Source organism: Onychomys torridus, chromosome 4, assembly GCF_903995425.1.
Source record: "Onychomys torridus chromosome 4, mOncTor1.1, whole genome shotgun sequence".
NCBI lineage: Eukaryota > Metazoa > Chordata > Mammalia > Rodentia > Cricetidae > Onychomys > Onychomys torridus.
Window position 1 is genome coordinate 101040450 of NC_050446.1, and position 12348 is coordinate 101052797.

Below are 12348 nucleotides of genomic sequence, written 5' to 3' on the forward strand. Positions count from 1 at the left end.
TGTAAGTGGTTATCAATAGGATATAGCTTCTGGGTTAGGGATGGGAGCACGTGTCCACTCTTCCTTTCAGCTCTATGACCCCATCTGGTGCAGATCCTGTGTATGCTGCCTCAATCTCTACTAGTTCACATGTGCATGGATCTTGGTGATGTAGAGGGCCTGTTTTCTTGTGTCCTTCATGCTCTCTGGCTCTTACACTCTTTCCACCTCTTCCATGGGGTTCCCTGAGCCCAACGGGGAGGGATTTGATGGAGAGATCCCATAAAGGACTGAGTATTCTAGGGTCTCTCACTCTCTGCATATTGTCTGCCTGTGGGTCTTCGTATTTGTTTGCATCTGCTACAGGAGGAAACTACTCTGATGATGTCTGAGCAAAGCATTGATCTATGAGTATAGCTGAATGTCATTAGGAGTCATGTATGGCTACCTTTTTGTTTTCTTAAGAACAGTAGTATTTGGTTTTACCCTAGGTCCCTATGCTATCGAGTCTCAAGTTCTTGGTCACTCAAGCAGTGTCGGGTATAGGTTCCATTTCATGGGAATGGGCCCTAAGTCAAGCCTAGCATATCTTCCAGGCAAGATATCATTGTAGATCAAAGGGTTTGTGGCCGGGTTGGTGTTTACATTTCTCCCTAGGTAGCATGCAGAGTAACTTCTTGTACCAAAGATGCTAGCATGTAAGGGTGATGGTTATATGTAGGCACTAGCTTGACTTCTCCATGTTCAATGAGTTGTATAGGTGCTGTCTTCAGCAATGGGGCCTTACCATCAGTTTTCAGAGAGCAACCTGTAGTCTTGGCAACAGCTTGGATTGTCTGGGGGTTCCCAACAAGTTTGGCCAACAACACAATTAGATGTAACCCAATCCCAGCACTAGAAGCTTCATTTGGTGACAAGAGATGTCTGGTTGGGGCTCTTGTCTTCCCATTATTTGGCAATTTCATTTAGACCACTGTCGTATATGTATATATTTTAGGAAGCTTCTACTGTATTAGGTTTTCATACTACCCCTAAAATGGCCCTTAATTTTCGCTCTCTCCTCATATTTCCTCTCTCTTCTCTCCTTCCTTCCAACTTGAAGCTCCCATTCTAGTATCCCCCACCCATTCATACTATCTTTTATATTTCCTTTTCCTAGTTGAATTGCTTTGAGTTTCTCTCCATTTAAGTTGATGTTGTCTATGGGCTTGCTGTGCAACTGCCTTTATTATGTTGAGGTATAGCCCTTGTATCCCTAATCTCTTTAGTACTTTTATCATGAAGGAGTATTGGATTTTATCAAAAACATTTTCTACATCTAATGAGATGATCATGTGGTTTTTTACTCCCAGTTAGTTTTGTGGTGGACCACGTTTATTAATTTATGTATGCTGGACCTTCCCTGCATCTCTGAGATGAAGCCTACTTGATCATGATTCTTTTTTATGTGTTCTTAGAATTGGTTTTCAAGTATTTTATTGAATATTTTTACATCTATGTTCACAAGGGAAATTGGTCTATAATTCTCTTTCTTTGTTGGGTCTTTATATGCTTTGTGTATCACAGTAACTATAGCCTCATTAAATAAATTGGGCAATGTCACTTCTGTTACTATTTTGTGGAATAAATTGAGGATTACTGACATCAACTCTTCATTAGAAGTCTGGTGGAATTCTGTGATAAAACCATCTGGCCCTGTTTTTTTGTTTTGTGTTGTTATTGTTTGTTTTGTTTTGTTTGAGAGACTTTTAATTACTGCTTATATTTTACTAGGGGCTATAGGTCTGTTTAAATTGCTTATTTGATCTTGACTTAACTTTGCTAAGTGGTATATATCAAGGAAATCATCCATTTCTTTTCGATTTTCCAATTTGGTATTGTATAGGGGTTTGTTTGTTTGTTTGTTTTTGTTTTGTTTTTGTTTTTTTAGTTTAGTTTTTTGAGGACAGGGGCATGGTTTCGTTGTGTAGCCTTGGCTGTCCTGGAACTTGCTCTGTAGATCAGGCTGGCCTCAAACTCACAGAGATCTACCTGCCTCTGCCTCCTGAGTGCTGGGATTAAAGGCGTGTGCCACCATTGCCCGGCGATATCCAGTTTTAATCTGTTGTTGTCAGATAGGATGTGGGGTGTTATTTCAATTTTCTTGCATCTATTGAGATTTGCTTTGTGTCCAAGTATGTGGTCAATTTTGGAGAACTTTCTATGAGGTGATAAGAAGAAGGTATTTTCTTTTGTGTTTGGGTGAAATATTCTGTAAATATCTATTAGGTCCATTTGGTTTATACTGTCAGTTAGTCAGAATTTCTGTTTAGTTTTTGTCTGGATGACTTGTCTGTTGGCAAGAGTTGTATACTGAAGTCTCCCACTATCAGTGTGTAAAGATCAATATATGATTTATGCAGTTTTTATGGACTTGGGTTGTTGTATGATATTTTGTTTGTGTTCTGACAAAAAAAAAAAAAAAGCTTGCCTGGAGATTAGAGGGCAGAACTAGCCACTAGTTAACCATAGAGGCCAGGCAGTGATGGCACACACTTTTAATCCCAGCACTTGGGAGGAGGAACCAGGAAGATCAGGAGTTCAAGGCCACCCTTTGCTACCTGAGCTTGAACAAATCTAAAAGAGAAACAGAGCCAGGTGGTGGTGGCACACACCTTTAATCTCAGCACGAGGGAGGTAGAGATGAATATAAGGCAAGTGGAGACAGAATCTCTGGCCCACTCAGTCTGAGGTTTTGTAGAGACAGGATGCTGGATTAGGGCTGAGGTTTCGTAGCGGTGAGAAGTTTCTAGTGGCTGCTACTCTGCTTCTTTGATCTTTCAGCTTTCACCCTTGATATCTGACTCATGGCTTTAATTGTTATGACTAATAAGAATCACTCTTCATTGGGTGCCCTTGTGTTTGGTGTATAGATGTTAATGTCCTTTTTGTGGCCTTTTCCTCTGATGAGTATGTAGCGTCCTTCCCTGTCTCTTCTGATTAGTTTTGATTTGAACTCTATTTTGTTAGATATTAAATGGCCACACCAGCTTGCCTCTTAGGTCCATTTGCTTGGAACCTTTTTCCATCCTCTTAAGCTAAGATTGTGTCTATCCTTGATGTGAAGTTCTGTTTCTTGGATGCAGAAGTATGGATCCTATGTTTGCGTCCATTCTGTTAGTTTGTGTGTTTTTACTGGCGCATCGAGAACACTGATGTTGAGAGACATCAATGAGCAGTGCTTGTTGATTCCTGTTATTTTGTTGTTATTGTTGTGTGTGTCATTTCTTCAGTGCATGAGATTTTCTCTCCCATCTCTTGTATTCTAGTGGTGACGTTTGCTTATAAGGTTCCTGTTAGAATTCCTAAATTTTTCATTTTCAGATTTTCCTCAGTTTGGGTTTTCTTCATTGATTCTATTTTCACTTTTAGGTACTGAACTATTTCCTTCCACTGTTCATGTTTTCATAGATTTCTTCAAGGGATTTATTAATTTCCTTTTCAAGGACTTCTATCATATTTATAAAGGCTATTGTAGGGTCTTTGTCTTTGCTTCAGCTAAGTTGCAACTCTCTGGGCCTACCATAGTAGGGTAGCTAGGCTCTGGTGGAGATATATTGTCCTGGCTGTTATTGTGTTTTTACCTGGTGCCTAGGCATCTGTGTTTGGAAAGATTGGAATTCTAGGTGCTGATATCTGGTCTTGCCTTTGTTGAGTAGGTAATTTGCTCTGGTTTCTGTTCCTCTCTCTGGTTCTTAGGAGAGTATGGTGGCTGTGTTTTGCCTTGTAGGAAATTCTTCTAAGGTCCTGATAGGTGTGGCCACTGGATTTTCCAGGTAAAAAGTAAGTAAGAAGAATTGTTTGCTGGCAGTGGAAGGAGACAGAAGCAGAGTTACATCAATGCAACTAAAATAACTGTAGGTGAGGGCTGGAGAGATGGCTCAATAGTTAAGAGCTCTTGCTGATCTTCCAGGAGAGTTTGGTTCCCAGAACTCATTGGGCGGCTCACAACTACCTGTAACTCTAGCTCGAGAGGGTAGGACACCCTGTTTTGGCGTCAGAAGGCACCCATAAGCATACATACATAAAGATAAAAATAATAACTATAGGTAAATATTAAAAACAGTATTTGTTAAAAACCTTTCTGGTACTTCATCTTCAGAGATTTAAAAAAAAATTATGGTTCTTGGGGAGGGGAAGCACATGGAGATCAGAGGACAACTTTTGGAACACCAGGTGTGTGTGTGTGTGTGTGTGTGTGTGTGTGTGTGTGTGTGTGTCTGTGCTTTCCAGGGATCAAACTCAGATTGTCAAATCTGCTTGTGTGGGGGTCCCTTATGTTAGGATTCTGCGCCATTCCAGCTACATGACTGCACATGCACAGTTCTGGGTCTTTCGTCTTACATCATCAGTGTGTGCTGGTGACTATGTACGCACCTTAAAAGCCAGACGCAGACCCCACTGTCTCTCTCTGCTCTCTCTGCTCTGCTCTGCTCCCCCCACCACCATCTTTCTCTCTTTCCGGGCTTGGCTCTCCTCTTTCCCCTCCTCCCCCTTTTCCTTCCTAATAAAGCTCTGAAAGCTAACACTGGATTCTGTTGTGGCTGTGACCTTTCCACGTGGTCACCAGTGTCACACGCCACAACCGGCGCCATTTATCATCCTTTCGCCTTAACCTAAGTCCCTAGTTGGGGCGTCATCTGTAGGGGGCCGGCTCCCACGTTTTAAAGGGTTTTTATGAGGAGAGAGGAATAAGAAACTTTTAGATATCAAGATAGCAGAAAGGAGACAGAAACACAGGATAGCTTCGGGAGGACCTGGATCAAAATCCACTGGCCCCTTCTGGTTCTTCAAAGGGCTTTTTATAGCAATGCCCCCCCCGGGGGGGGGCAAAACTCTCCCCCTTGCCATCAAAGCACACCGCACAGCCAACTGCAGACCCTTCCAAACACCTGGTAACCACACCCGTGGTCCAATCATCCCATTACGCAGCCCTGCTGGGTAAGGCAAGCTCAGATTCTCAAACCCTGAGTAAGTTCTCACTAGGAAACCGGTGGGTCTTTACATACTTGATAAGGCTTTCATTCATCTTGTTGGGCCCAGAGAAATTTTTCATTGATTCACTCCAATAATGTCTCTCTTCCTCTTTCAATTTACATTACTGGCTCCTTCAAACTGTCAGAACATCCGAAATTCTTCTCCATGTTCTCAAATTCAGCTCTAGGTGTTTCTTTACTTACTCAATTCCACAAATGCTCAGCAGAGAAAAAAATCTTCCTAAAATCCATCCTCAAAAAACAATTTCTTAAGTACAAAACAAAACAAAAACAAACAAAAAAAAAACTACCTTTATTTCACGTGCATTGGTGTTTTTGCCTGCATGTATGTCTGTATGAGGGTGTTGGATTCCCTGAAACTGGAATTACAGAGTTGTGAGCTGCCTAGTGGGTGCTGGGAATTGAACCTGGGTTACTCTAGAAGAGCAGCCAGTGCTTTTAACCACTGAGCCATCTCCCCGGCCCCATGGAAAAAAAAAAAAAAAAACTATTAATACTCTTTACTGAATAGTTTCAAGCATTACAACAATATCTTACTATATCAGTCTTTACATGTTGGGAAAACAAATAGTATGTTAGTGTTGGCTTTTAAGTATGAATACAATTTTTTTTTTTTTTTTTTACTTATTTCTATTTTACGTGCATTGGTATTTTGCTATGGAACTGGAGTCACAGACAGCTGTGAGCTGCCATGTGGGTGCTGAAAATAAAATTCAGGTCCCTTGGAATAGTAATCAGTGCTTAAACACTGAGCCATCTCTCCAGCCCCACAAGATTATTTTTTTGCATGTACCTAATTGTAATGGAAAGGAAATTAACGTTTATTTTAAAGGCTGTATGTGAAGCACCGTTGGTGTATTGGACACTTATTATTCTTTATGGTTAATGGCTGCCTATCTAGTAAGTACTTTCATTTTATAGACTTGTTTCGAGATTAAACATTAAAGATTTGAACTGTCCCTAGGGATTTAGTGACTAGGGCCAACAACTCTACCCTAAGCAACTTTTTTGGCCAGAGCTGAGGACCGAACCCAGGCAAGCACTCTACCACTGAGCTAAATCTCCAAACTTGTGGTTTTTTTTTTTTTAGGTTTATTTATTTATTTATTATGTATCCAGTGTTCTGTCTGCATATATGCCTGCAGGCCGGAAGAAGGCACCAGATCTCATTACAGATGGTTGTGAACCACCATGTGGTTGCTGAGAATTGAACTCAGGACCTCTGGAAGAACAGCCAGTGCTCTTAACCTCTGAGCCATCTCTCCAGTTCCCCCAACCCCAAGCAACTTTTAAGTACACAGATAATCGAAGTAACTCATTTCTCCACAAGAGTGCATACGTAGACTCTCCAAAAAGTTCAGACCCCTGCTTTGTAAGACTGGGCTTTTAGGAGATGTTGACTGTGTCTGTACAGTTTCTTGGCTTTGAAGAGTGCTTATTCCCAAGTTTTAGAGGGTATCAATCCCCTTCACATTTTTTCCCCGCTAACTCCCGACCTGAGAAGAAAAACACAGTTGACAGGAGTTAGAACATCCTCGCTTACTCCGCAGAAACGTCGGAGACACAGGTTGAACTTCCTACCACCCGGAAATGAGAAGCGCAAGGACTCCGGAAGTACCCGATGCTCGCTTCCGTCACGCAAGGCTCAAACCGCCTCTCCGGCGCATGCGCAGACGACTCGGCGTTCGCCCTTCCGTAGCAGGCCTTCCCGATGTCCCACCCTGCGGGACAGAGGGAGGAGTTACGGGGCTCACTGGAAGCCCCTCCTCTTCCGTGACGTCTAGAGACGCGACGCGTCGCCACGCAATGCAAATCGGGAAGAGGGGATGAGCTGCGCTCCCCTGCGTCTGAGAGCGAAGGCTCGTTCCCCCTCGGGTGGTGGGCGATGGGCGTCAGGCGAGGAGGCTGGCGTTAGCCGAGTGCGGGCGCTGCGGTGAGTGCGGCCTGGCTCCGGCCCCGGTTCCCGGGAAGGCGTCCGCCAGCTGCTGGTCATCCGGGGGACGAGCCCTGTTCGCGGAGGGGTGGGACAACCCCAGACAACTGGCTGGTCCAGCAAGGGCCCGCAGTCCTGGTCTCTCGCGTTGCCCTCCTACGGTTGCCCAGAGTTTGACGGGGTTTGCCGGTCTCAGAGGGTGGCCTTGACCAGTTCCCCTTTCTCTTGGACTCTAGATCCGACTTTGATCTCCTTCCTTTTGCCTGTTTTCTGGTGTGCTACCTATAACCCCAGGCCTTATTATAGCCACTTGTCATGTTTGCCCTAATCTCTGCCCTAGTCACCTATGTTTTTAGTGAAGTACAAGAAGTGAATTAACCAAACTCCTCACACTTAAAAAACTTATTCAGATAGGGGGTTTTCTCTTCCGAAAATGTGCCTTCGATTGTAGATTTGTGGCACCGACAAGTTAATTTCAACTCGGATGTACTGAGGGAATTGTCAGAACTCCAGATTGCAGTGATGTTCACTTAACTCACTAAGCTGCAGACCCCGTGCCTGTGTTTTGGGTCTTGCTTTCAGTTTATTCTGTGACCTTGACCAAGTCAGTCATTCAAAAAATATTTACTTGACTCATAGAGGTGTTGCAGAGTTCAAGGAGTTTAATATTTATTAAAAGCTCTAGGGTTTCGGATCAAAACAATGCCTGCCGAACTGGAGGATGTAATTCTTACTTGTTAGTTTTGTTTTTTTGTTTTTTGTTTTGTTGTTTGTTTCTTGATTTGTTGGTTTGTTTTTCCCTCCAAGGCAGGGTTTCTCTGAGTAACAGCCCTAGCTATCCTGAACTCACTTTGTAGACCTTGAACTCATAGAGGGGCTTACTATGTAAACCAGAGTGGTCTCGAACTCACAGAGACCCTCCTGCCTCTGCCTCCCAAGTGCTGGGATTAAAGGCGTGTGCCACCACGCTCAGATCCCTGTGTTATTTTTTAAAGCTCTCTTCTGCTTAGGTTTGTGAGTAGATTTTGCTTTATTTCAATTTTTTCTGTGTAAGACTTTCTGTTGAATGTGTCACGTTGGATTTAGGTGGTTTCTCTTTGTAGAGTACTGTGCCAATGTGGTGATATTGGCTGTATTCATGCTTCTTTAATTATACTTAGTTATAACTAATAATCAGGATATGTCTTAATTATGCCATAACTGTAGATACTTAAAATGTGCATTCCTATTCTTTTGACTGTGTATTAGGTGCATCTTTAAAATTGAGTTGCAAGGATCTTGAAGTAGTAATATAAACCTGTCAGTAATGAATAATTGCTCATAGACATATTTTTGAAATAACAATGAATAAGAAAACGAACAAAAATATTTATAGATTTTTAAAATGTAACTTTATTTATTTACTTGAAGTTTATTAATCATGACTTTTGTTGATACTATAAATGGGACAGAATCCAGATAGCTTTGTAAATAAGACAGTTGTAAAATAAAGCCAACACATCAGACTTTATTCATAAAACACTTGTCATCCTAATTTTCTAAAGAGAAGACTGATTTTGGCCCACAGTTTCAGAGGCTTCTGCCCAAGGTTGGTTGGCTCCATTGTTTTGTGTCAGAGTGAAACAGAGTCTTGGTGGTAAGAATATATCATAGAAATTGTTCGCCTCATAGCAGTCAAGAAGCAGATATACAACACACCAAACTGTATTTTATATATATCAGAAATTCTAAATACTTACCAAATATAATCCCAATATATATAATTGCTCTTAGATAAAAACTAGGGATGTTTCCTTCCTTCTCTCTTTCCTTTCATTCTAATATTCTTATTCAGGTTCCTTAGAATTCTTCTTTTCCTTATTTAGCATTATACTTTCCTTCATTGGAGTGATGTCTGTTCTTTTTCTGAATCTTTCTTCCTTTAGAATGTCCAGATTGAGACCTTAAGTAAAATATCAGCTGTAGAAAACAAGGGTTCAATTCCTTGGTGATTTGTTTTCTTGATGTTAATTATTAGTATATAATGTCTATGGATTTTTTTTTTTTTTTTTTCCCGACACAGAGTTTCTCTGTAGCTTTGGAGGCTGTCCTGGAACTCACTTGGTAGTCCAGGCTGGCCTCGAACTCACAGAGATCCACCTGCCTCTGCCTCCTGAGTGTTGGGATTACAGGCGTGAAACACCACTGCTTGGTTATTTTTTATTTGTATGGGTGTTTTGCCTACATGTATGTCTGTGCACTGTGTGTATGCCTGGTGCCTGGGGAGACCAGAAGAGTTTTGGCTTCCCTGGAACTTGAGTGAGCTGTCATGTAGTTGCTGGGAACTGAACCTGGGTTCTTAGCTCTTAACCAGTGAGCCACCTCTCCAGCCATGAAATTGGGAATTTTAAATTAACGTATTTCTGTTTAGACTTCATTGTTTAGATACTTACTGTATATTCAACATGTTCAGACTGAGCTACTCACTTTCCTGAAAGTTGGCAGTTCTTATTTGGAAGCAGTCTCCTTTCTAGAACCCTGAGCAATGTCTAGAGCATTTTGTTTAGCAGGGCTAGAGAAAGAAAGATGAATGTTATTAGCAACTTGTGGGCAGGGGCCAGCGATGCTGCCAAATGTCTGTCCTACACTGTGTAGAGCAGCCTCCCACAACAAAGGTTAATCTGGTCTAAAATGTGAGTATGCAAAGGTTGAAAAGTGTTTTTCACAATGATCAGTTTTTAAACTACAGTTTGTTTGTTTTTTGGGTTTTTTTTACCCCCTATGTTGTTGGTTTGCTTGTTGGATTGTTTTTGAGATGTGATCTTTTTATGAGCCTGAGGTAGCTTTGAACTCACCACCCTCTAGCTTAAGCCTCCTGAGTAGGCATGCACCACAGTGCAATGTTCATTTTGAATGCTTGTTACTGTTATTTAGTTAATAACCTTAGTGTTCTTACCATTTTACAGAAGGAAAATGGGGTAATGTAAGCAAGTAGAAATACTCAGTTTTAATCATTGACTCACCGAAGCAGTGTGCCTAATCTGTTCTTCCCTGCAGTGGCTTCCTAATCATTCTTTCCCATAGTATTATTCCTTTATTTCTGTCTCTTTCAAATCTGTCTAGTATATACCACTTTTGGCCATCCTGGGGGTAATATTGACTTTACTGATTGCCAAGTCAAATGTAAACACTTCTGGATGGCTTCACAGGTCCTCCATTCTGTAACTATATTTCCTTAAGTAACGTACTGTTAACTTGCAGCCATTAAGTGTTGACTGAGGGTTATTAAGGTCGATATTAGGGTACAACATATCATCAGTGGACTCTTGTTCCAGAGATTGTTGTTTAGGGATTCTATAGTTTGCCTTACTATTCTCCATTGTTTATCCATGGTAATTTCTCCCTTGATGTCTCTGTAGTGCTTCCCTTCCGAATGTTTCCTTGCTCACCGCAGCTCTTATCGTTTCAAGCAAAGTATTATTGGGGCCCAAAACTATACTGAATGAGCAGTATAGGTAACAAGCATTGTAGGACTCAGACTAAGAAATAAACTCCAAGAACTGGAACCATCAGGGAAACTTAAGCTGGCCCCTGAAAGAGGAAGGGGCCCAACATTGAAAAAGACACTGTGGGCTGGCCAAAGCTTTTTCTCTTTCTAGCTGAACTGGATTTTCCTTTCCTTGAGTCTTGCTAGTGACCAGTCTTTAATATATAGTGGAACAATTGATATTAGACATGTTATTAGACATATTGATATTAGACTAGATCCCTGTTCTCTATGTCCTGTAGAACAGTGCTGTTCAGAGTCTGAGTCATTGAAGGTTCCACCTTACCTTCAGTGATAAGACATGGCTACATTATGTAGCCCTGCCTAGTCTTCTGGTTTTTTTGGATGTAAAAGCTTGCCTTAGAGTGGAAGTCTGATTACTATAAAAGTCAGTATGCTTAATTGGTTTACATTCTTCACAAGCTTATTTTGTTACAGACCAGAGAGAAGTAGTTCCCCAACCAGTATGGGTTTTGAACTGCATTTGGAGAAGTACTTTTGTCATGTGAGCCATTGAGTTCTTGTTTTGTTTTGAGACATTGCCTTGTTCTCTAGCTTAGGCTGGCATGAATTCTCAGTTTCCTGTCTCAGCTTCAGAGATGCTGAGATTTCAGGTAAGCACCACATCTGGCTATTTTGTTTACCTAGTTTACAATCCTTTTTTTTTGAATTATGGCATAATTTTACTGGGTTGTATGTTCACTGCCAGCCTGGGCTTCATAGCAAGAATCTGTCTCAAATGGGGGGTGGGGTGGTAACACATATATGTGTATGTATATTCTCATTTGTCCACAAAGCCATTGCTAAGGACTTTAGTGACATCATTCCACGCTGTGTCTGATCATTTGGCTTTGCCGTGTTGCTTGTATATACTTCTAGTCCACTTCTGTTGCCCCAGTTCTAACCTCACCCTTCTTTCTTGGATCTTAAAGCCTATCTTTGTGCTCTTGTTTGTTGGGAATATACAACTTCCTTCAGAACCCTCCTGTGACTCTGTCATTACCCTTAGAAAACAAGGTAAACACTTAATGTGCCTTTCATGGCCTTCTGTGATCAGTGTGAGACTTTTTGTGACTTCACTGGCCCGTGCTTCCCTGTACGTTCTCTCTGGCAGCTCATTCCTAGAGGTGCACTTGGTTTCTTGACCTTACCCTCCTGCTGTTCCTCATCTCCATCAAAGAGGGTACGTTCTCTCTCTTCTGATTACTTCTAATTCCCTTTGGTGATAGCTTTCCTTCTTAATGTTTTTATTTGTAACTCCATCTACTGGTATTTTCCCACTGTTTACAGTTTTGTTTCATATTAGTTTTTTAAGCCTTGTGTGGAAATACCCTATTTTAATCCTTTAGCTTCTAAAAGCATGACATTTATACAGTAGGATATCTATGAGTGTTTAAATTTAACTTTAAAATAGCTAGTGACTTACTGTTTTAAATTATCTATAATCTGATATGATTTGCACATTCTTTTGAAGATTCAAGTTTTAGAGGCTACAGAGACGGGTGTTTGATCTCCTGGAATTGGAGTTACAGATGGTTATGAGCCATCATGTGGATGCTAGAATTGAACACTGGTCTTCTAGAGGAGCAGTCCTAGCTTCTGAGCCATCTCTCTAGCTGTTGCCCTGCCCCACCCCCATTCATGTATTGAATTGATAGAATCATTTAGAGAGCAGAGAGAAATGATGGAAAAAAATTAAAGTTGCCGTTAATTCAAATTGTAATTAGTTGTGCATGACAGAAGACCACATATAAAGTTATTTGGGTCACCAATGTTTTCAAGTGACACTTTGGGATCTTACCAAGACACTCTGCCTGGGTGCTTTGATCTGCTCTTTCTCTAGGTATCTCTGTGAATATTCATGCACACAGTTT

General features: G+C 41.3%; 1 protein-coding gene across 2 annotated transcripts in view; it reads left to right on the forward strand.

The window, feature by feature from the left end:
• Nucleotides 1-6749: 6749 nt before the first annotated feature.
• Nucleotides 6750-12348, forward strand: part of Usp8 (ubiquitin specific peptidase 8) — a 56429-nt gene continuing 50830 nt past the window's right edge. The window contains exon 1 of one of the 2 annotated variants that reach the window (XM_036184792.1): nucleotides 6750-6948. In XM_036184792.1, coding sequence (XP_036040685.1) covers nucleotides 6842-6948 — 107 coding nt within the window. In that variant the 5' untranslated portion in view covers nucleotides 6750-6841. The remainder of the gene's footprint in view (nucleotides 6949-12348) is intronic. The other variant, XM_036184789.1, reaches the window with a different exon arrangement.